Source organism: Pantherophis guttatus, chromosome 3, assembly GCF_059756535.1.
Source record: "Pantherophis guttatus breed Tessera chromosome 3, ASM5975653v1, whole genome shotgun sequence".
Classification (NCBI taxonomy): Eukaryota; Metazoa; Chordata; class Lepidosauria; order Squamata; family Colubridae; genus Pantherophis; species Pantherophis guttatus.
The window spans coordinates 166,565,817-166,591,181 of NC_142065.1; the positions used below are offsets into that span (position 1 = coordinate 166,565,817).

The 25,365-nt window shown below is 47.0% G+C and overlaps 1 protein-coding gene across 3 annotated transcripts in view; it reads right to left on the reverse strand.

Moving 5' to 3' along the window:
• The window catches only part of ROCK1 (Rho associated coiled-coil containing protein kinase 1), a 107,566-nt gene extending 83,583 nt beyond the window's left edge, over positions 1-23,983 (reverse strand). For all 3 annotated transcript variants that reach the window (XM_034429566.3, XM_034429564.3, XM_087890489.1), the window contains exon 1: positions 22,706-23,983. In XM_034429566.3, the coding sequence (XP_034285457.1) occupies positions 22,706-22,798 (93 nt within the window). In that variant the 5' untranslated portion in view covers positions 22,799-23,983. The remainder of the gene's footprint in view (positions 1-22,705) is intronic.
• Between the last annotated feature and the right edge of the window lie 1,382 nt (positions 23,984-25,365).

The following is a 25,365-nucleotide window of genomic DNA, read 5'->3' on the forward strand; positions in this document are numbered from 1 at the left end:
GAGGAAGAGTCTAGGAGCGTGCCCACGCTATCTGACCTGGTTGGATGGGTAGATGTCCTTAAGGAAAGGCAGTCCTACAGATAATGTGGCCTTGTGCCATACAGGGCTTTAAAGGTGATGACCATTACCTTGAATTGCACCCAGAAAAGAAATGGAAGCCAGAGTAGCTCGCACAACAGAGATATTACAGGGGGAAACCTAGGGGCTCTAAATACTCATGTGCACTGCCGCATTCTGGACAAGTTGAAGTTTCCAGGTGTTCTTCCAGGGCAGCCCATGAAAAAACTAATCCAGAGGGGAGTTAAGGCATGAGTAAACATAAGCAAGGCCTCCCGGTCCAGGAAAGGGCACAACTGATGTATCAGATAAATCTGTGCAAAGGCCACCCCAAATTGTGTACCAGCACAGTCTGGGGAAGTCCTATCCCTTCCAGAGTTGAAGATGAAGAATCACCTGATCCTGCGGGGGGGGGGGGGTTGGACAAAAACCCATAGTCACTCTGTCTTGCCAAGATTGAGTCAGAGCCAGTTCCTCCCCATCCAGATCCTTATAACCTCCAGGCGCTCAGGCAGCACTGCCAATGCATCATTTTCTGGCAAGGGATGGATATATGCAATTGAATATCATCAGCATACTGAATATTTATTCCTTCACCCGAATTTATGAAGTACAGGAACTGGACGTTGGTCTTACCTGATACGTCCGTTCTCGACATGGGGAAAAACGTCAGTCAGACTGGGATACGTCCCGTCCAGCCAATGACCGAGACCTTTGAAAGCCAAGGGACCGCCCCTTTGAGGCCGCCCCAGTTCTTCGTTGAGGCGAAGCAAAGGACTCGAATGACGTGTACTCCTGAAATGACAAAGTAAAAAGGTAAGATCACCCCCCCCAACCCTACCGGAAAGTACTCAGGGTGGGGCTGACTGACGTTTTTCCCCATGTCGAGAGCGGACGTATCAGGTAAGACCAACGTCCATTCTCCAACGAGAGGGAAAAATGTCAGTCAGACTGGGGACATACCAAAGCTCGATGTCACCCGGGAGGGAAGATACTGGTCCGGTAACCGTCAAGCGAGATGCACCGACTGGAGGACCCGTCGTCCGAATGCCGCATCCGCCGAGGCGAAGGAATCAACTTTGTAATGCCGTATGAAGGGACTGATAGTGGTCCATGCGGCAGCTCGACAAACCTCCTCGAGGGAAGCCTGAGTCGCCCAGGCTGCTGATGTAGAAGCGCTCCGCGTCGAGTGCGCCGTGATGGAAGAAGGGAGAAGAGAGCCAGACTGTTGATAGGCTAAGGCTATGGAGGCTCGTATCCAGCGGCCTATCGTGGTACTTGAGACTCGAGACCCGAGAGAGGAAGGAAGGAAGGCCACAAAGAGGGCCTCCGTCTTACGATGACCAGCAGTCCGTGCGATATAAATTTTCAACGCACGGCGGACGTCAAGGGTGTGCCACGACCTCTCCAGCCGATGCGAGGGGTGAGGACAGAAGTCCGGAAGGATGAGCTCCTGCGCTCTGTGAAATGGAGAGTTCACTTTGGGCACAAACGAGGGGTCCAGGCGAAGTATCACTCTATTGGCATGGAAGATGCATAAGTCAGACTGCACGGAGAGAGCCGCCAGTTCTGAAATTCGGCGGGCAGAAGTGATTGCAACTAAGAACGCAACCTTGAAGGTCAGGAAGCGAAGAGAAACAGAACGGAGAGGTTCGAAGGGAGGAGACATGAGAGCCTTAAGCACCTTATTGAGGTTCCATGTAGGAAAACGATGTATTGTAGGGGGATTCAGATTTGAAGCTCCCCGGAGGAAACTAGTGATGATCGGGTGATGAGAGATGGAGTCCTTAGAACCGCAAGACAAAATTGAAGCGATGGCGGCAACTTGGCGACGTAAGGTGTTGGGTCGCAGACCTTTGCGAAAACCCGCTTGAAGGAAGGACAAAACATGGAGAATAGAAGCTGAAGTAGGCAAAACAGGAATAGTGGAACACCAAAGAGCGAAAGACCGCCACGTGGCCTCATAGATCCGTACTGTCGAAGGGCGTCGAGCTGCTTGAATCGTGGGAATGATGTCCAAAGGAACCTTGGCCACAGTTAAGAGGAGCCGCTCAACCGCCAAACGGTTAAGCGAAGCCAACTCGGGTCCGGATGTATGAGAAAGCCCTGGGACAAGATGACCTTGGAGGCAGGGACTGTCCAAGGAGGTGCCACGGAAAGGCCCATCAAGTCCGCAAACCACGGGCGCATTGGCCAGAAGGGAGCCACAAGCAGGAGCTGAGCCCGTTCCTCGAGCAACTTCCGTATAACCTTGGGGATCACAGGAAGAGGGGGGAAGGCATACAGCAGCCCGGAAGGCCAAGGGCTGCGCAGAGCATCCGTGGCTTCCGCTTGGAGGTCCAGGAACCTGGAAAAATAACGGGGAAGACGATGATTCGAACGAGAAGCGAACAAATCTAGAACAGGGCAACCAAATCTTGAAACGATGTCTTGGAAGAGCTCCTGGGAGATCGACCACTCGCCCTGATCCACCTGCGACCGACTGAGTGAATCAGCTTGGATGTTGTCAGAACCCGAAATGTAATCAGCTCTGATGGAAGCTAGGTGTTCCTCAGCCCAGAGACCCAGAATACGAGCTTCGTCCATTAAGAGTCGCGATCTAGTACCCCCCAACTTGTTAACATGGGCCTTAGCCGTTGTATTATCAGTGAGGACCAAGATATGCCTGCCTTCCACGAGATCCTGAAATTGCAACAGAGCAAGACGGATGGCCCTCAACTCCAACAAATTGATACTGAACTGGGTCTCCTGAGGAGTCCAAAGACCTTGGGCCATACGATGGAGAATGTGGGCTCCCCATCCAGATAAACTGGCATCAGTGGTAAGTCGGAGTCTAAGGGGTTCCCGAAAGAGGGAGCCCCGGGTCAAGGCAGGCGAAGTCCACCAATGCAGAGAGAGCAGTACCGGGTCCGGCAGACGAATGCGACGGGATGAGGCCTCCAAGTTAGCCCGCTGGAAAGGCAACAAGAGCCACTGAAGCTCTCTACTGTGCAGGCGAGCCCACGGGGTGATGCCGAAAGAGGAAACCATCATGCCCAACAGACGGGAAAGAACCAAAACTGTTGCTGTGCCCGCAGATAAACATTTAAGTGCCAGGGCACGCAAACTGGACTGGCGGTCCGGAGATAAACAAACCGTAGACGAAACAGTGTCAATTAATGCACCTAAGTGGAGAATTCTAGTAGAAGGGGACAGCTGGCTCTTAGACCAATTTACTGAAAAACCATGGTCCTGAAGGGAGGCTATGACCCGGGATAGGTCCCCACAAGCTACTCGAAGGGAAGACGACATAACCAAAATGTCATCCAGATAAAACTGAAGACGAACTGGATGGGAACGAATGTGTCCAATCAAAGAGGCCATAATCTTTGTAAATACCCTAGGGGCCGAAGACAGCCCGAAGGGTAGGGCCCTATATTGGTAGTGGGACCCTTTAAAGGCAAAACGGAGGAAACGACGATGCGAGGGCAAAATGGGGACATGCAGGTAAGCTTCCTGAAGGTCAATAGAAGAAAGAAAGTCAGAAGGACGGATAGATTCAAGAAGAGACGAGAGAGATTGCATCTTGAACCGGCGATATTTAATGTGCCGGTTCAAGGATTTCAAATCTAAAATGGGCCGCCACCCCCCTGAAGCCTTCTGAACTAGAAAGAGGCGGGAATAAAAACCATGGCCTTGTTGAGAGACAGGTACCCGTTCAATGACCGCAATCTTGAAAAGATGGTCAATCGCCTCCGACATTAACTGTGACTTAACCGGGTCCCTTGAAACTGGACAGGGGAGAAAACGAGAAGGAGGGGAGGAGGAAAACTCTAACGATAACCCAAAGGTAATGGTGTTAAGCACCCATGTATCAGAAATGGAGGAAGCCCAAAGCTCCCGAAACAGGGAGAGGCGGCCTCCAATAGGAGATTGAAAGGTCCGTTTATCGAGCTCTGCGAGCCCAACGACCCCCCCTTCCTCCCTGAAAGGATCTCCGAGGGGGAGCCCTAGTCCCCTGCCTAACCTGAGAGTCCGGTTGAGGTCTGGAAGGGAAGGCTCGTTGTGGCCGAGCTGGAAAGGAGGAAGAACCAAAGGAACGAAAGGACTGGAATCTCGAAGTTGAAAACCGGGAATCAGACCGCCGAGTAGCCGGGGGAAGGATCTTACGCCGATCCCTGGTCTCAACCAGCAAGGGATCCAAGGCCGAACCAAAAAGAGACCCACTAGCATATGGGGCTGAGGCGAGTTGCCATTTACTGCGCATGTCGGCCTGCCAGTTCCTGAGCCACAAGAGGCGGCGAGAAGTGACGTTGGAGCCTAAGGCTCTGGCCGAGAAGCGGGTAGCATTTAGTGTGGCATCCGCAGAATACTCGAGGGCCGCAGCGATCTTACTTAGGTCCTGGTGCGACCTCGCATCTGACAGAGGAAGCCTGGCCTGCAATTGTTTAAGCCATAACAAGGCCGCCCTGTTGAAGAAGGAAGCAGAAGTGGAGGCACGGATGGACCAGGCCGTAGATTGATGCCCTTTCAGCAGTGTCTTTTCAGCTCTCTTGTCTTCGGGTCGAAGAGAGTCCTCCGGAGGACCCGTGGGATGAGACGAATCAGTTAAAGCGACAATGGGAGAATCCACCTTGGGAGCTTGTAAAATATCTGACAGAGGTGGAGCCGAATTGTAGAGGCGTTTATCCAAGCCATTAGGGCTAGGACCCGCCCCTGGCAATGCCCACTGCCGCTGGAGCACGTCGGTGAACAATTTTGGAGCTGGAATAGTCTCAGGTTCACTAGTAGGTTCTGCGAACATGGCGGCCGCTGGATCAGTTGTAGAAGAAGTAGGAACCACTGGAGGAGTAGATCCCAAACGAGTGATGGCAATCGCCTTAAAAAGGAGGGATCGGAATAGCTGTGGCTTGAACAGTCCAACAAAGGCTGGTTGATCAGGGCCCAATCCTTCGTCATCCGACCAGGCCTGGTCTTGAAATTCCTCCCCTTCGGAAACAGACTCATCTAAGGAAACTTGTAGGTCAGGTCGCTGCTGATCCAGAATCCTATCCTGGCGAACCTCAGGAAGAGGTTGAGAAGGGGAAGGAACTGCGGAAACAGCTGGAGCTGGGTTGAGGCAATCAGAAATAGTTTGGCGGATAGCCCTGGAAATAAGGGCCTCCAAAGAATCCGCCATAGGGGTGGGTGGCAGAGAAGGAGTAGGTGGTGGGGGAGGAGGAGCAGGAGGCAAGATTCCAGGAAGACCGGAATCCGGTAAGGTCTGGAAAAGCCTTTGGGGCTCTGATGGGGAGACCGATGGAGGATCCCCTAAAACATCTGGGGATAACTCCCTTAGCGACCGTGGAGAGAGTGAAACAGACGGAGGTCGAGAAGCCCGGCGTTCTGACTCCAAGGCCTGGGACTGGGCTCTAGAAAAAGCTTTCTCAATCGCCCTGTGCCTGCGCTGTTCCTCACGGGAAGCCCCGGTCTCTTTAGACTGAATATTGCTCTTTTTTGAACGAGACTTTTTGTTCGGCGGTGGCATTGAGGCAGAAGAAGGTCCCTCAAGGGGATCACTGGGATGGCGCCTGCGCGAGGTATGCCGTGAAGTGCTTTGCATGGCGGCCGCCATTTTAACAACTGAAGAGTCGCAGCGATTGGTGCCAAAAAACAAATGAAAGGGAATCCCCCGATTAACAGTTCAAAAGGCTTCCGAAAGAGTCGCAAGCCCTAAGGCAAAAGCGACTTCTGAGGCGTCAGGCAAGCCTCCGCTGCAGCCGATAACTGAGCGCCCGAGTCTCCGCCACCAAGCTGATACCAAGGAGGAGGATTTTCTTCGTCGCTAGCAGAAACGCCTTACACGCGACCCAGGAGCGGCGGGGAAACCTCCGGCGGCGGGAATTTAGCTGCTTGGACAAAGCCTTTTAAGCACAGCACTAACGAGCCCGAAGGAGACTCCAGCTGACAGGCGCGGAGCCTGCAGCACGAAATACTTGCCGATCGCTGAATTTAGCAAGAAGAGAGGGAAAACAAATTCTTCAGAGGAGGACACGTCCTGTCAGGCGAAGACCGAGACGAAGAACTGGGGCGGCCTCAAAGGGGCGGTCCCTTGGCTTTCAAAGGTCTCGGTCATTGACTGGACGGGACGTATCCCAGTCTGACTGACGTTTTTCCCTCTCGTTGGAGAATTACCATTATCTATGATATTTAAAAGTTACTAAAAGAGCCAGAAAAATTAAGAGAAAGTTACTGTATTTATTCTCTCAGCTCACTCTTAGGAAATATTGTCCATGACAATCACAAAGACTATTCTCATAATGTACCTTCAAGTTGCAAATTCCAGATTAGACGACACGTAAGTGAGAGAGCAAGGGAGTGCATGGGAGGGGCACTGTAAAGGTGAGTCTGTGAGTGTTCTGACCTAGGCTTCCCAAGAGCATGAACTTGACTCCTTGTCCCAACAAAAACCCCTTTTTATTAAGTTACTGTGAATTCCTCTCATTCACATCCAGAAAAGTCTTTCAAGGGAGAATTTACAGTCACAGACCTTATCTAGCTTGGAGAGCTGCCAGGCCAATATCTTCAAAACATGGCAAGAAGTCTCTGAGATTCATGAACCAATTAAATGAACTAATTGTCTCCTGCAAACTCCACTACCTTTCGCTCCTCTTTATTCCCTATGGGAGGGGCCATTCACCATCCATCTGTGGCTTTACTCCTGAGTCGACCCTTGTTCCTTAACTGTTCCCTTCTCCTGGCAGCTCTGCGCATGCACACACTGGGAACAGGCTCCAGCTTCTGCCCCACTGATGTCTGACTCCAAAGGCAGCTGATAACTGTCAGACAGCCCTGGCCCCATCTCTGCCTACGGCGCAGAGCACTCATCAGAGCCTTCCCCAGACTCCAGGACTGGCCCATGTTCCTCTCCAATCCCCTCACTGTCTGAGTCTGCCACCAGCTCCACTGGCCACTGGCAGGCCACAACAGTGGGAGGTGCAGCATAGCTCAGGTGCACAAGGGTGCAAGGGATTTAGCTAACAGTCATGGCAAGAGGAAGGTGCAAGGCGTATACGAGAAGCACAACATGAGTTAGGCAGGATGTGTATGGCAAGGGTCAGGGAGGGTGCAAGAGGATGTGATACAACAATGGTGTGGAAGAGATGTGACGCAGGTTGGGTATATAAGAAATACAGTAATGGTCAGGAAAGATGCATGAGAGGAGTAGCATAGGACAAAGAGGACACACAAGGATGCAGCATGGCTCAGGGACGGTGTGCAGCATACAGATGAAGTGTATGGGAACCAGCGCAGGTTGGGGAAGACAGACAAGTGCCCACATGATGCAAGTGCAGAGGGACTGGGAAAGCGTGCTTGAGGAAACTTGTTGAGATTTGTTATTTTTCCTGCAAGATTCTCCATTGACTTTCTGGGGAAGCCAGCAGGGAAAGAACGTTGGCTTACCTGAACGTTCATTTTCTTGGCGATGCGCAGCAATTCATCTATGGGATTCTATCATTCTTCAGATATAGGGACTGAGGGAGTACTGTGCCTTTAAATCTTTCTTGTGGCCACTCCCCTCTGCTCTGTTATCACCTCAGTTATTTCTCGAAGGACTTCCACGTGATACCTAACCTGAAAAGAGAGGAAGACACCAGAGACCACCTCCCCATCCCAGACAGCCTGAGAGGTGGGATGAATTGCTGCGCATCGCCAAGAAAATGAACGTTCAGGTAAGCCAATGTTCTTTTTCCATGGCGATGCTACGCAATTCATCTATGGGATATGCCCAAGCACCCAACTACTGGGAGGGAGGCTGGCTGGGCTCGTGGACCCCGGGGGAGTGGACAGACTGCAGAACCCGTCGGCCAAAGGAAGCTTCAGCTGAAGCCAGAGAGTCGATCCTGTAATGGCGGACGAATGGGGAAAATGACGTCCACGTAGCAGCGCGACAAACGTCCAGAATGGATGCCTGAGTTGACCAGGCAGCCGACGTGGCCGCGCTGCGGGTTGAGTGAGCCAAGATCCTTCCCGGAGAAGATCTGCCTTGTGAGCTATAAGCAGAGGCGATGCAAGCCTTAATCCATCTAGCTACAGTTTGAGAAGAGACCTTCTGTCCCATGGATGCCGGGTGGAATGAAACGAAAAGCGCTTCAGTTTTACGAAAGCATGAAGTTCTGGCAATGTAGCGACGCAGGGCCCTTCTGACATCTAGTGTGTGCCATTGGATCTCCAGGGGATGACGAGGTAAGGGGCAAAAATCAGGTAGAACAATCTCTTGTTGTCTATGGAAAACGGAATTAACTTTGGGCACAAAGGAAGGGTCAAGCCTAAGAACAACTACGTTGGGCTTAAATATACAAAGGTCACTACGGATGGAAAGGGCAGCAAGTTCAGACACCCTTCGTGCCGATGTAATGGCGAGAAGAAATGCCACTTTCAGGGACAAAAATCTAAGGCTGACAGAAGCCAGAGGCTCAAAGGGGGCAGCCGTGAGGGCTTTCAAGACTAGGGGCAAGTCCCATGATGGATATCTATGAATGGGAGGGGGACGGAGATTAGTAGCCCCCCGTAAAAAACCCCTAATGCGTGGATCGAGGGTCAGGGACCTAGCGTCACCCGATCCCAGGACTGTCGCTAATGCAGCTACCTGACGCCTAAGAGTGGAGGGGGCTAGCCCTTTAGCAAACCCTGCTTGAAGGAAGTCTATAACCTCTGGCACTGTTGCAGAAGTAGGGTCAACGTGGTGAGCGGCACACCACTGACAGAATGCTTTCCAAGAGGCATCGTAAATCCTTGTGGTTGATGGGCGCCTAGCCGCCTGGATTATTTGGATGGCTTCCCCTGATATATTGTCCTTCCTCAGACGGACCCGCTCAAGCGCCACACGGCTAATTGTAGCCACTGGGGATTTGGATGGAGTACAGTCCCTTGGCTGAGCGAAACCGTGTCCTGAGGAATACGCCATGGAGGTTGAACGGAAAGGTTCACGAGGTCCGCGAACCAGGCGCGTCGGGGCCAGTGTGGAGCCACCAGAAGGATCTCTGCGCGTTCCCAAAGTAATTTGCGGATCACCCCCGGAATCAGAGGGATGGGGGGAAAGGCATAAAGGAGCCCCTGGGGCCACGGGCACCGAAGGGCATTGACGTTCTCGGCTCCCGGACAAGGAAAACGAGCCACGAACCTGGGGAGCTGTGCGTTGTCTCGATGGGCGAACAGGTCCACCAGCGGAAGTCCGAATCGGCGAGTCAGCTGCCGAAACAGGTCCGGATCCAATTTCCACTCTGAAGGATCTAGCTGTTTTCTGCTGAGCCAGTCCGCTGTTACATTTGCGGACCCGGAGATATGTTCCGCCCTCAGGGACAATAGGTGAAGTTCCGCCCAGTCCAACAAAGTCTCCGACTCCCGCATAAGAGCCTGAGATTGGGTGCCCCCTTCCCGATTTATGTGGGCTTTTGCCGACATGTTGTCCGTGAGGACCAAAACATGCCGGTGGTGTACCCGCTGTAGAAAGTGGGCTAGGGCCAGTCGCACCGCTCTCAATTCCAGTACATTGATATTGTCCCGAGAGTCCAACTGAGTCCAAAGACCCTGGATCACCTGAGACTCTAGGTGACCTCCCCAACCAGAAAGACTCGCGTCTGTGGTGAGGACTATCCTGGATGGCTCGTGAAATTGGCAACCCAGTGCCAGGGTCCCCGACACCCACCACCGGAGGGATACACGTACCTGCAGTGGAAGCGATACTGTGGTTCTGGATGACCCCTGGCCCAGTCTCTGAAACGGCAGGAGGAACCACTGGAGTGGTCTGGAGTGACGCCGTGCCCACGGCACAATTCCTAAACAGGAGATAAATTTGCCAAGCAACCGAGACAAGGTTATGAGAGACACTCGCCTCAAGTCCAAGACATGAAGAACCAGGTCTTTGATGTTCTGTTGACGCTCCTCCGAAAGGAAGACCTTCAGGTTCACTGAGTCGATTCGAGCTCCAAGGTGGATGATGGACGTGGCAGGAAGAAGATGGCTCTTCCGATGGTTGATAGAAAAGCCGTGGAGCTCCATGATCCGGCACACTGTCAACATGTCCTGCTGCGCTTGGGTGTGGGAACTGGACAAAATCAAAATGTCGTCTAGGTAACACAAAATGCGGATAGGGATCAAACGAATGGAGGCCGCCACGGCCGCCAACAGTTTGGTGAAGACCCTCGGGGCCGACGAGAGACCGAACGGCATTGCCCGGTACTGATAATGCCGTCCGGCAAAGGCGAAGCGAAGAAACTTGCGGTGTCGGGGGTGGATCGGGACATGGAGGTAAGCCTCCTGAAGGTCGATTGATGTCATAACATCCTCCTTCCGGACACAATTCAGGATGGTTTTGAGAGATTGCATCTTGAATCTCTTGTACTTGATAAATTTGTTGAGGTACTTGAGATTCAAGATAGCTCTCCAGTCCCCCGAGGACTTGGGGACCAGAAACAAAATCGAATATACCCCTTTCCCTTGATGAGAAGGTGGTACCGGCTCTATAGCCCCTATGGTTAATAGATGCTGAATTTCCACCCCGAGGTTGTCCCTCCTGACCTTGTTGGTGGGTATTGGGGATTGAATGAAAAAATTTTTGGGAAGGGTTTGAAACTCCAATGACAGGCCTAGGCCCACCGTGCGATGGACCCAGGGATCGGACGTGGTGGCCTCCCACTGGGATAGGAAATGAAGAAGCCGCCCCCCTATGGGAACAGGGGGGAGAGAGTCATTTGCCCCTCCTAGCTGAACGGGAGGACGAACCCCTGTAGGGACGTCTGGAAGATGGCTGGAAACGCCCCCTGTCACTGTTACCCTGTCTGCTAGGGAAACGGTCGTATCCCTGGGAAAAGGGTCTGTTGTAGTAGTAGGGCCCCCTGGGGCCCGGCTCAGTCCGAAAGGGCTGTCGCTGGGCATAAGGGACATATCTACGTTCCTGTCTATTGTATGTGACCGGCAAGACCTTCCGCTTATCTTTCCCCTCTACCAAAATAGGGTCCAGAGCTGCCCCAAAAAGAGAGGAGCCTTGGTAAGGGGCGGAAGCAAGCTTCCACTTTGATTTAGTGTCCGCCTTCCAGGGTTTGAGCCAAAGGAGCCTGCGTGATGAGACAGAAGACGCCATTGCTCTGGCCGCAAATCTAGCTGCATCTAGGGAGGCGTCAGCTGAGTATTCTGTTGCGGCCACCAGTTTACTAAAGTCCTGATTAATCCTGGTGTCCCCTGGGGGTAATCGATCTTGCAACTGGCGAAGCCAAATTAACGTAGCCCTATTAAAGAATGATGCAGATGTCGCGGCCTTCACAGCCCAGGCAGCTGCCTGATGTGTTTTCCTGAAGGAGACCTCCGCTTTACGTTCGTCAGATTTTAAGATTTCCACGGCGTCCGAGGACAACACCGCAGAGGACGAGAGAGAAACCACTGGGGGGTCTACAGAAGGTAAGCCAAGCAAATTTTCCAGGACTGGGTCAGCACAATAAAGTTTTTTGTCATGGCCACTTGGGGCAGATGGAACACCTGGGGTCTCCCATTGTCTCTTAATGACATCCTGGAATAGTTCAGGGCATGGAATGAAATCTTGGTCAGGAGCCGGAACAGCGAACAGATCGCCATGTGGCTGGACGGCCGATGGACCTGGATCATTTGGATTAACTATCCTGCCCATATTTGTTGCCGCCTTTGCCTTCCTAAGCAAGGTCTTGAATACAGCCGGTCTAAACAGGGTGGTAAAGGCTGGCCTATCAGGGATTACCTCATCATCATCCGAAAACTCGGGGTCTGGCTGATCCCCGTCACCTGATTCTGCCTCCTCACTAGGAGAAACCTCCAAGGACGCCGGAGGTAGCGGGGCTGGAATGACAGCAGACGGTGGCAGCTGAGGTGGCAAGGGAGGCTGAACCACCGTCTGGGGCAAAGGCATCTGCCAAGGCGGTATCCCTTGTTGTAGGCCTGAGGAGATAGCTTTGGCTAAGGCATCTGTAAAGAGAGACTGAAAGTCAAGATGAGGAGGCCAACCCATCCCTTCCTGCGGGCGTAAGCCAGCTGCTGTGGGCGTAAAGGTAGCCGAAGGCCCCGGTCTACCAGGAGAAATGGTTTCTCGAGGGTCAGCAGGCCTGTCCCCCCCTTGAACCGGATCTGCAGCAGGAACAACATGAGGAGGAAAATCAGAGTCATGGTCGCCCCCAGGTTGCTGAACAGAAGGGATATCCACAATCACTTCACCCCTGGCTTGAGCCTGCTTTTGAGCTTTGGTAAACTGTCTCTCAAGGGCATTGTGCCTCCTTTGTTCTTCCCTGCCTCTGGTAGATGAGGCAATTGAAGACTGGGCTGAATGAGATGCATTGCCAGCAGAATGGGCCGTAGACCTCTTCTTGGAGGCTTTCTTGGGCCTTGGAATAATTGGAGCCTGCTCAGGGTCTGAGGAAAACTCCTGGTCAGCCATAGTGTTATTGGAGACCAGGTGGCAGCAGAGTACTAGAGGAGAGAAAAGGGAACCCTTTGTCAGGAGACCAGGCCCACAGTAGAGGAAAAAATTTTCTCAAAATGGCTGCCAATTCCCAATTGCAGTTTTAAGGCCCAAAGTGCCTGAATAAACCAGGCCCACAGTGGAGAAAAAATTTTCTCAAAATGGCTGCCAGTTCCCAATTGCAGTTTTAAGGCCCAAAGTCCCGAATAATGGCAATACTCACAATCCAGAAGACAGCGGTGATCCTTCCTACTCACAAGTAGGCAGCTTCACAGGTGGGCCAGGTGGATAAGCGCTAGGGAGTGACCGTCCCCTGAAAGCGCTGCCTCGCTGAAGGAGCCAGAAAATGGCGGCCGAAAAATGGCGCGAAATTGCAAACGGCTCTCTTCTGATGCAAACGGCCTAAAATGAGGTGGCAGAGAGGGCGCAGGAGAATGGAGATCCCTAGAGCGCCGCGAGGAAATTATAGAGAAGGCAGAGTTTGAACTCGGGTCCCCGAGCAGGTACTCTGCAACCGCCACTAAACAGGGAGCGAAGAAGGCGGCGAGGGAATAGCCAGCGGACCAGCAACTCCACTCCGCTCGCCGGCGGCCTGGAATTTACGGCTCTAGGGCTGTGCAGCCTCTCCAACGCAAGGAAAGGCCGCCCGCTGTTAAAGGAGGCAATGGACAGTCCGGATGGCTTACCCAGCGACGTCCACGCCTGCAGCCGATGGCCAGCCGCCTCCGCGGCAGCCGCACGCCGTTTGGAATTTTAATTTTTTTTTTTTTTTTTTTTTTTATATATATAACGCTCCCTTGCCTACTCGAAAAAATTTTATACTATATACAAAAAAACACTATATACACTATCTACAAAACGCTAAGGCACTAGCTAGAAAAAAAGAAAGGAAATCACCTCAGAATGAGGAGAAACTAATCTCATGTCCCTATACGAAGACTGAGAGAAATAACTGGGGTGATAACAGAGCAGAGGGGAGTGGCCACAAGAAAGATTTAAAGGCACAGTACTCCCTCAGTCCCTATATCTGAAGAATGATAGAATCCCATAGATGAATTGCGTAGCATCGCCATGGAAAATGATTCAGGGCACTACAACCAATCATGGGTGCAAACTGATTGCCAAGTGCTCAGATTTCAATTACCTGACAGGGGATGCTGGGACAAGTGGAACATCAAGAACATAACCACTATTGGTTCAGTGCTGTTGTAGTTTCAAATAGTCATAGGTTGAGGATTACCTGTATTCAAACATACTTTGTTAGTTTGTTTGATTCACTGAGGCATAGCCTCAGAAAAATTGACCAAACTCTACAAATGTACTAATATTAATAACCATTTTCATTGAACTGTTTTATGAGACAGTGGCCTGAACAGAAATCTTTGCTACATAGCCATAAAAAACTCAAGGCAGCAAACATGTATTTATGTATGCCAACTCAAAGCAGTGAACACACCTAATAATTCTGCCTCCTATTTTTCCTACAACATTGTGACTTAAATTCGGCTAAGAGAGAGTAACTGGCCCAAAGTTACCCAGACAGCTATGAAATGGCCTGATTTATCCAGTTAAGATCCTTAAGAATGTGTTAGTCCAGTGATGTGCTGAAGCCTATGTTTTTATTCACAGCATCTATCTGTATTTTTATTGCATTTCTCACTAAATGATTAAGTTCACATATTATGTAATCCATAATGAGATTTGGGTTTAGCATGTTTAATAATTCAGCCATTGTTTGTAAAAATGGTAATTGCTTAGTGGTATACCCAACGCAGCCAACTGTTATTTATTGAACAAACTGTGGTTAAATAAACCACAATTATGATTTGCATGCAGACAGCATGCGATTTTTGTGGCTTTAAATATATAAACTACTTGCTCTGAATGATGCAAAACATCATTAATTTATAAGTCTTCATAAATGTATTTTACAGACATAAATTATAGAACAGATGAATAAGGTTAATTGTTAGTGCTTGAGACTTGAAGAGTTACATTTTAGAAGCAGTTAATTTAATTGTAAGCTTCTCCAAAATTTTGTGTTTTTAAATTATACTTAATTGTAAACCAACAATTAACCAAGTTACCATAAAGTTTCAGGCTCTTTTATGAGAACAGCCTGGTCCTAATTTTATGAAAAATTGGGGAAGGAAGAGGTTAATCTTGGAGAGTAAAATGAACAATACAGTGATGACTGATCATAAACATGTTAGGAAATAGATTTTTAGTCCAGATTAAATTTACTGATAAGTAAACAGAACTCTAAAATGTTTATAAGATGATAAAAATGAATACATTTTTCTACTGTGTTTCCCCGAAAATAAGACATGTCCTGAAAATAAGGCCAAGCTTTATTTTTAGGGTGGGCCTAAATATACGCCCTCTCCCGAAAATAAGCCCCCCCCTCTGTCACACACACACACAGATCCCTCACCCCCCCAACCCTCCCAAGGCAGCCACATCCCTGCAAACTCCTGCGCCCCCCACTTTCGCTGCCTGTGGCACCAACCGTAAACTTCAAGCGCCTGCTCCTTCTCCATGGTAGCGGCCTACCCGCTCTCTCCCCCACGCCCAGTCGCCGCGTCCACATAGCCTGTGCTATGGTTTGCAAGTCGCAGAGGCAGAGTTTGGGGGAGAGAAAGAAAGACTTCTGCTGCTTCTGCTTTTGGCTGCATGCAAGGAAAGCAGCAGAAGTCTTTCTTTCTTTCCCCCAAACTCTGCCTCTACGGCTTCCAAACCCCAGCCAGGGCAGCGGCCTATCTGGGAGCGTGCTTCCCACTCTATGGTACGGCTGGAGCTGGAGCCTGCAGGGACAGCTGGCCCAGGCCGTGGCTTCTGCTATGAACTCAAGGACCTAGTGCTCACCGGCTTTGGCCACATCAACATGGTGAGACCTGGGAGGCGCGCGAGTGGCGGGGGGGACAGGCACTCATGTGGATTGGTGCTCACGTTCTAGGGGAAGGGAGGAGCTTGATGGCAGCGCATGAAGGGAACTCTCTCTGCTGGACTCCCGTATAATAAGGCCAAGCCCTTATTTCGGGGTTCAAAAGAAAATAAGACCCTGTCTTATTTTTGGGGAAACACGGTATGGTAGAAGGAAAATTTATCTGATACTAAAATCTTCCAGATTTACCAGAGAAATTGTACTAAAAGGAAGAAGAAATTATGTGCTAAAAGCCATGAAACCAATTTATTATTAGTACCGGGAAGATATGAGAACTATAGTTATTGAAAACAAGAGAATTCAATAGCAGACACAACCACAGGTAAGATTGTGCAGCATGTTTATATATTATTTTTTATATATTGTAGTTTTAAAATACAAGCTATGATAGTGCTATATATAATGAGCTTGTTGTATGTTTCATTCAAAACAAAATGTACTGCTGATTTTAGATACATCCACATCTTTCATTAGTAGCAGCATATTTGATTCAGGTTATATGAGGCCAATAAATTATCTTGGAGCCTTTAGGGTTATAGAATCAGCCTATTTTTAAATATAATTTTAAATATAATTTTTTAGATATTATTTATAGGTGAAGAAGAAAAAAATAAGTTCAAGAAGTACTTATTTTCAAAGCCCTTAAAATGACTTACAAACCAAATGCAAATAATCCTTGGTTTACAACAGCTCATTTAGTGATCATTCAAAGTCACAATGGCACTGAAAAAAGTGACATGACCGTTTTTCAATTACAACCTTTGCAGCATCCCCATGATCATGTGATCAAATTCAGATGCTTGGCAATTGGTTCATACTTATGACCATTGTAGTGTCCCGGGATCATGTGATCATCTTTTGCAACCTTCTGACAAGCGAAGTCAATGGGGAAGCCAGATTCACTTAACCAGGTGAACTTATCAACTGCAGTGATTCACTTAACTGTGGCAAGAAATGTCATAAAAGGGGGCAAAGCTCACTTAACAAATGAAATTTTGGGCTTAATTGTGGTAGTAAGTCGAGGACTACCTGTATCCAAAGAAGCACAAACTCTTCCTTATCACCTGTGAAGATGAAGCTTCTCTTCAATTCTTCATTTGGTGAAGGTATACATAAAAAAGGAAAGACTGTGTGTATTTATTTTATTTATTTATTATTAAAATTTATATGCCGCCCTTCTCCCGTGGGACTCGGGGCGGCTCACACAATAAAACAACATCAATCATCAATAAATACTAAAACCAATCCAATTAAAATCCCCAAAATTAAAAGCCTCGTAACCGATCAGGGAATTTGCTGAAAAAGCCATTTCTTCAGGCCAGCGCAGAAAGTGAACAGATCGGGAGCCGTCTGGACCCCATTCCAGAGGGTTGGTGCGAAAGTTTGAATGGCACTCAGTCTATCTAATGATGGTGGAACCTTCCCAATCAGTGGAATATCGGAGCAGCGAGGGAGGAAAAAGGTCGCAACTGGTGCACTAGGCGAACCTGTGCAAAAGCCCCCCTTGTCACAGCCGTCAGATGATCCACCAAGGACAGCCGTGAATTAAGGAGAACGCCAAGATTGTGTGCCCTTTCCGAGGGAGTAAGCAACTCCCCTCCCATCAAAAGTGATGGGGTAGCTAAAGTAGGAGATGCCGGAATCCACAGCCACTCAGTCTTGGAGGGGTTGAGTCTGAGCCTGTTTCTACCAATCCAGACCCGCACCACCTCCAGGCACTTAGACATCACGGAAAGGGCATCGCTGGGTTGGTCCGGGGTGGAAATATATAATTGGATATCATCAGCATACTGATGATACCTCACCCCGAAACTACAAATGATCTCACCCAGCGGCTTCATATAGATGTTAAAGAGCAGGGGGGAGAGAACCAACCCCTGTGGAATCCCACAAGTGAGGGGTCTCAGGGAGGATCTCTGACCCACTGCCCACACAAACTGCGTATGGCCCGAGAGGTAGGAGAACCACTGTAAAACAATGCTCCCCACTCCCAACCCCCGGAGCCGCCACAGTAGGATACCATGGTCGATGGTATCAAAAGCCACTGAGAGGTCAAGTAGCACCAGAATGGAGGAACAACCCCCATCCCGGGCCCGCCAGAGATCATTCACCCGGGCGACCAATGCCGTTTCCATGCTGTGGCCGTGCCTGAAACCCGATTGGTACAGGTCTAGGTAATCCGTTTCCTCCAGGAATTGTGGAAGTTGGTATGCCACCACAGCCTCAACAACCTTTGCTACAAAACGAAGGTTGGAGACAGGACGAAAATTGATTAAGGAGGCCGGATCCAGCGTTGGCTTCTTGAGGAAGCCAGAATGTATTGTTCTCTGATGGCAGACTTTTTTAACCACAAAATTTTACCACAAAGTTTATGGTACTAGGTTGATATATTTCCTCAGGTATTTTAAGTTGGTTTTATGATCTATGTACTTTATAACTTAGAGAAATCTTATTAGTTTATACCACAAATAAACTGCAAATAATTTTGGAGAAACAAAATAAATTCAGGTGCTTGAATTGTGTTTGAAAATCTTTTTTTAATCTGGGAAAAAACCCCTTGACATAAAAAAATTACAATGTCAGGGTTACTATGTTACTTTTACTGTTACTGTTATGTTACTGTACTATTATTACTATGTCAAAACCAATTATCCATTGTACCATTTTCTATGATATGTTATAGCCTACAAAAATATTTTTTTACTTCATCTGATACTTATGATAACTTGGGCTTAAAATGGTAACCAAAACTATATTCTGAGTTGCAAGTAACATTTTTTTACAGGTAAAATTATATGTAGCTTCCTTATAGTTAAAGGACTCTTTTCATCAACTTAAGTGCATTTTTTAAAAAACTCACAATATTTGTACAATGACATTTGATAGAAATTTTAGGAAAAAAGCACTTTTTACCACACCATGTCTCATTTTCTATGCAACACATATTCACAGAAAAGGACTCCCAATAGCTGCTCCACATAAAACTTTAGCCATTAAAAACTATTTCATTTGAAGCTAAGGAGGTAATATAAATTCTTGTTATACTGAATTACTTATGTATATCTCTCCATAACTTTTGACTTCTTTACTCTCTGTTATCTGCCATGATGACATAAAACTATTTGACACAAATAGTTGTCAAAAGTGTTTCTTGCTGTCAGTGGTTTTAGCTTTAACTGTTTGTGAAATAAGTGTTTTGGGTAGGTGGGCACAGAGATTTATAAAGCCTAAACATTGGATACTGCATTAACATTACTCCCTCCCAGAAATAGGATTGAAGTCTTATTGTCACTTTTTAAAAGGAACACAAATTCAAATTTAGAAGTACAATTCTTTAGAGTACTGAAAATACGTTAAGACCCAACAACTAAAAAGCATGCATGCATTTAAGATAAAAGCACTAAAATAGTTAATATAATCATACCTGAAACAGAAATTGAATACTTAAATATGAACTTTCTAGGAATAGTTTAGAATGTTATATTAGATTTTAAAGCACTATAGAAATTCTAATTGCCCAAACTGATTTGTTTTGATTTCATTAGGTAACTGTTAGTGTAATACAGTGGCCCCCAACTTTTTGGGCAGCAGGGACCGGTTCCGTGGAGAGAGGTTTTTCTGCAGCCCAGAAGGGGCGTGATTTCACATGCTGCCTGCATCCCATGGATGTGGCTTTGTGTGGCCTGGTTGCTGGCATGCCATGGACCAGTGCCTGTCTGCAGACCTGATATAATAAACTGAATTTCCAAAGAAACTTTGAGTTAGAATATTCTTAAAGTTTTAGTAAATATTTCTTCTAAAAATACTGTAAATAATAGAATCCTTAAAAGGACATCTCAAGATCTAAACAATAAAATAGGTTCATATATGGAAGAGGTGGTCTATAAGCTAGTTAAATTTTAACAGACTATAACACATAGATGTTTCAATATTGGATTATGATAATCATTATTGTATAGTCTTCATTATGGAAATATCTAAACATTTTTAAGGATAGCACTATGTTAAAATCACTGATATATGTAAAGTATAGATAATTGCTACAAACTCAGAATAAAGCTAAAATAAGTAAAAACTAAAAAAAAAAAAAGAAAAAAGAAAGACATGCACAAGTTAGTCTACTTAAGATCCAAAATCTGCAGAGTTTATATAAACTTCAGAATAGGTACAAATGAGAAAGCAATTAACAGTATTTTTTTCAGGGGGGGGGAAGGAAAGAGAAGATGGGGGTGAGATCTGTAAGTAAGTGTCAGGCTTTACCTGAGCATCAGTGCTACATCTGATCCTTGCCAGGAAACATAACATACATGCTAAATGATAAATTGACAGCTTCCTTAATCAAATATAGAGGTTGATTCTGCTGAAAGTTTCACTGTTTGTTATTCACAGTACCACCATAAATTCACTCCATTATTTAGACATGTACAATGATGCAGGCAAAATATTGGTTATCAAAAGCTACACAATATACATAAAATGAAAACATTAACCCAACCATATGTATTATAGACTATACATGTACATAGACTTTTGTTTCCAAAATACAAAATGAAAGAGCCAATAATGTCAGGAGAAGGGGAAAAAGAGCCAGGAGAACAAGAGTAGAGCAGCATCAGGTAAGAAGTGATCTGCTATCGCTTTTCCACCAATTTAGAATTTAGCTTAATATCAGAGTATACTCTCTGCATTAAGGCTAATTCAACCCCAAGGAAGTTATTTGAATAATGCTACACCTATTTGCAACAATTTAAAGCATCTATGTCATTTCCAAGAGTCACATTATTGTCTTCCAACGCAGCCATGAAATCCAGAGAAAGAACACATTAGTTTAAGATTGTAAACAAGAAGCGTATTTGTGCTCTCATACACTATGGATCAAGTTTGGAAGTTTTAAACCAAAGTGCTACACAGCCCTATTCCCAAATTAAAATACTATTTCCTCTAGATTAGACACACAAGATAACTATCTTGAATCTAACCCAATTATAAACATAGAAAATTCTACTAAACTATTTGGGCAAAAACTCTAATTCACATCAGGCATCTTCCTACTTCACTACAGGCCATACACATCTCTATTACTGATAAGACATTTAGTAGTTACTCTGGATTATCGACTTAGTGTAACCATCAATCACTATGCTAAAAAATATCATTCCCATGAAGTAAATTCAAAAGGTACACAGTAACAGTTAAATGAATCTGCCCCAATCATCAGCCTAACACACAAAGCATTTACTATGAACAACTGATACAAGCAGTGCTTTCATATCAATATTATACCCAACAGTGAGAAACTTCTAGCATTTCAAGGACATTTCCAGGCTTTCTGCAACATGTTAATGGCTGTTTTTCAAAACTGGAGGGACATCTGAGGAGGATATTTAGGGGATTTTAAGGAGCAAAATGATACTTTAAACTAAGGGGCAACTTAATTCCTTAATCCTCCACCCACAAATGGCTGGAATTTTGGTTCCAGCTTTCCCCATAAGGGAGAGGCAGCTTTCAAGGGCAGCAAAAGGGATACATCAACTACAGTGCTCTAGATACTCCTGTTATGCACCTGATTTTTATATATACATATACACATATACTACACACACATATATAATAAATAAAAATCAGGTGCATAACAGGAATACCTAGAGCACTGTAGAGTAAGTGTGTGTGTGTGTGTATGTGTGTATACCAAATACACAGTAGGCTGCTACAGTTACTGCACTGATGGATATCTCCTGTCTATAACAGAAAGAAAATGTATCACTTTACACTTGACAAGACATTGATAAAAACAAGGAAAGGCAGTTTATTTTTTAAAAAAGTAGAATACAGTGATCCGATAGCAAGGCAATTAAAACAATGGCCTAGTCTCATACGAAGCCTCAATAATTATTTTCAATTATACTTGTCCTCCTTAACAATTATAAAGTTTATAAACTAACCACAAAATAAAGTTAAAATATGATTCTTTACTTTGCACTGCCATGTGGCTTTCAATTCTTTTTTTTATATATAGTATTGTACACTGGAAAGGGTTCTATTACACCCTGATATTGCACACCCTACCTTAATAGTCTTGAGGACCGGTAATCAAACATTTTAAAGTTACATTTTTATTATGGGAAAAAATAAGGACAAATAAGCCATATAGACTTATTCATCGGGTATATATGAAAAATGAAATTATGCACAAGGGTGTAAACTAATTCAGCAACCTAAAATTCAATTCATCATACACCAATTTAACCTGTCTCTTTAGTAGAATAGAAAACCATTGGCTACCTGGACTAATCTTAATTGGTTAGGAACCTATGTTCTACAAGATTGACCACAGCTATATTTACACAAATTATTCCATGGTTAACTGAAATATAGTCTATTTACTTAACCAAGTGCCTGAATCAATAACCACAGAATCATAAACAAACTACATAGGTTCACTTCTGAGTCACAAACTAACCAAATGTTCAGTTTAGTATGTTTGAACATATCCCTAATATTAGCACAACAGTATCAGTATCAGACAGTACATGGACTCTATTGGTTGGAAAATACATGAATCATACAATCATCTTAACCTCTTTGAGGTAATTCAATTTCTTTGACTTATTTGAACTGATTTCCAATTCTCAAAAGGGTTCCACAACACATTACAGGTACTCCTCAATTTACAACCATTTGAAGTGACTTATGATCAATCCTTGCGGTTACAAACATTGCAGCCTCCCAGCAGTCACACGACAAAATTTTGGACACTTAGCAACCAGCATATACATTGGCAGCATCTTGGGAGTCACGTGATCATCATTTGCAACTTTGTCAGGGAGCTTTGGACAAGCAATGTTAACATGAATTCATTTAACAACCATGGTGATTCGCTTAACAACGGTAGCAAAGAAAGTCATAAAATTGGATGCAATTTGCTTAACAACTGCATCACTTAGTGATGAAACTTCTAGTCCTAATTCCTATACTCCCTATAGTGGGCCTTGACCCAAACATAAGCCTACAAGAGTAAATTAATTTTAATTTGAGAAAATAGAGCTGCCCCCTTCTACACTGAGTGCTGATACAAAAAGGCTTGGTCAAAATATTTCTAGTAACCTTCTTCAAATCACTATCATCCATACATACAAGACTTAAACTTCCAGAAATAAAAAGGCAACCAAGATCTTGTATTTAAGGAGGGTGGGGGGTGGACCCTCAAGGAAGTCTTCCCCTCCCATTTAATAGAAACCAAAAAGGAAGTCAATGCCACTCACCAGTAAGCAGTCCGAATTCACTTCAGATTTGGGGTCTTTTATCATCATCCCGATTTTTTCAAACCGGGACTCAAAGCTTTCTCCTGTCGACATAATGCTGAAGAGGCGGTCTCCTTAATCCACAGGAAATCAAATCTGGAGGACGGGGGTGGGGGGGGTGGGGGGTTGTCTCCCTGAGTTCTCCCTCTCAGAGAAGAGCCGGAGTCTGGCTGGGGTTGTCCCTTGTCCTCCCCCCGTTACACATCGTCGCGCGACAAAAGCGAACGTCGAAAACGGGAAGGGAGGCGCTGCTCCGTCCTGGGGGAGCCGCCTTCTCTGTCGCTCCGCGAGTCTCTAGGCTGTACTCCCTAGCCCGCCGGTGCGCTCTCGTCTCCAGCCCGAGGCCCTGTGTCGAAGGAACCACATTTTCCCCGATCAGTGTAGCGGTTCCTCCGGCTTCTCTTTGGGCATTAGCTGCACAGCAGCAGCTTTGAAAGAAGGGAAGGAGGGGTGGAGGAAAAGCGCGAGGCCTACCATGAAAAACAGGAAACTTTCTCAGCGGAGCGTCATCCAGCTGCTCCCTCCACCGAGACTCGGGCCTGAGGCGGCGCACGGCTTCATTTCGTACTCAAGCCACGGCGGAGGTAGCGCGGGCGAGCCGCCTCAGAGAGGCCCCGCTAGCCCCCACTTCTGGGTCGGGGAAAGCAAGCCGACGCCTCCGCTTTGCTGTCCAGATGCGCGAGTTTTCTTCGGCCACCGCGTAACGGTTGAGATGCTTTAAGCTTCCTCTCCTCGCTGCCTTTTCCCTCCTCTTCCGCGACTTCTCCGGCCGCTGCGTTTCTCTTCCTTTCTCTTTCCCGATGCGGACCGGGATTCAAAAGTCTCGGAGAAGTAGGTGCAGCTTGCTAGAGTTCCGCTGCTCTGGCTGCTGCCCCACCTTGGTCCGTCGTGGCGCCGGGGTGGGGGGTGGGGAGCGGGGGGAGAAAAAAGAGAGAGAGAGAGAGAGAGAGAGAAATGCAAACTCCTTCCAACTGCAGAGATGAGCGAAGGCAAAAAAGTACAAAGCCGCAGTGTAAGTCACTATCGCCTCAGCACAGCAGCTAATCGAGGAGGGAGCCCTCTCACAAATATGTCCGCCTTCCTGTTCAAATAGTCTAAGCAAGACCGGAGGAAAGGGCGCATGCGCCGGAGGAGAACCACCGCCGGCTGTGACCGCGGCTGCAAGCGCGCGCATGAGCGCGAGTGCCTCTTCGCCCTGTCTTACAGCAGACTCGGCCCATCCGCTGCTGCCTCTTTCTCACGCCTCACCGAGGAGAGCGCGAGAATTAACGGCCGGTCTGTGCACGTGAAATCTTGAGGTGATTACTAGGCGGCGGCCTGCGAGTAATATGGCAGCCAATTCAGAATTGTCCAAGGATGGTTTCCCTATGCAGAGGATTAGAGGATGAGTTTACTCCTCTGGAGTAGGTTCTTTGCGGAGCGCGTGTTATTCCGTGCCATTTTTGGGGAATAATTGGCGGTGTTTTAGTTAAATCTTCTTGTGTGGAGTGGTAGCGAAAGACGAAAGATCAGTGCCTCTTCAGCACCCTGGATGTTTCTCATTATGCGTATCCTGAGAGGAATTCCCATTTAATGAATTCAGATCTAGAGAGATGGACAATTGAGCAAGAAAAAAGATACCAGGGGTTGTCAAGTGAGTATATTTTGAGAAAATAACAATTCAATGACCAACAAAGTAAATCATAAGGTGTTTTTTATTGGCCTTCTGTTGGTAGTTTGTGATCAATGGTTTGTGGCTTAACTAATCACAATGATGCTGCCAGAGAGATCCTGCCATCAACCAGGGGTCTTCTCTGCAAAAGTTACGAAGTAGACTATCTGGGCTGCAAAAATCTGGATGATTAATATATGGCAGCAAAAAGACAACATCCAGAAAGCATCTCAGCTTTTTCTGATGGAAATGTATATGTGATTTTCATGGACTGGGAGACTTCCTTTGATTTCATCTTAAGGGAAACACCTTAGGTTACTTTAGTGCTACTGTACTTTCATTAATAAAAGACTTCTGTCTTTATTTATCTCTTTATTACTTTTATTATAAAAGGGTGCTATCTTCTTGTCCCAATATCCAAGCCCTCCCTGGACCCAGCTGTATTAGCGAACTGTCGTCCAGTCTCAAACCTTCGCTTTGTTGCAAAGGTTGTTGAGAGTGTGGTGGTGCGACAACTTCCCCAGTACCTGGATGAAGCTGTCTATCTAGATCCATTCCAGTCGGGCTTCAGGCCAGGGTACAGCACGGAAACGGCATTGGTCACATTGGTTGATGATCTCTGGAGGGCTCGGGGCAGGGGCTGTTCCTCTGTCCTGGTCCTATTAGACCTCTTAGCGGCTTTTGATATCATCGACCATGGTATCATGCTACGACGATTGGAGGGGTTGGGAGTGGGGGGCACCGTTTTGTGGTGGTTCTCCTCCTTCATCTCTGACCGTACGCAGTTTGTGTTGGCATGGGGACAGAGATCGACCTCGAGGCGCCTTGTTTGTGGGGTGCCACAAGGGTCAGTCCTCTCGCCCCTTCTGTTCAACATTTATGTGAAGCTGCTGGGTGAGATCATCCGTGGTTTCGGGATAAAGTTCCACCAGTACGCTGACGACACCCAGCTGTACATCTCCACCTCGGA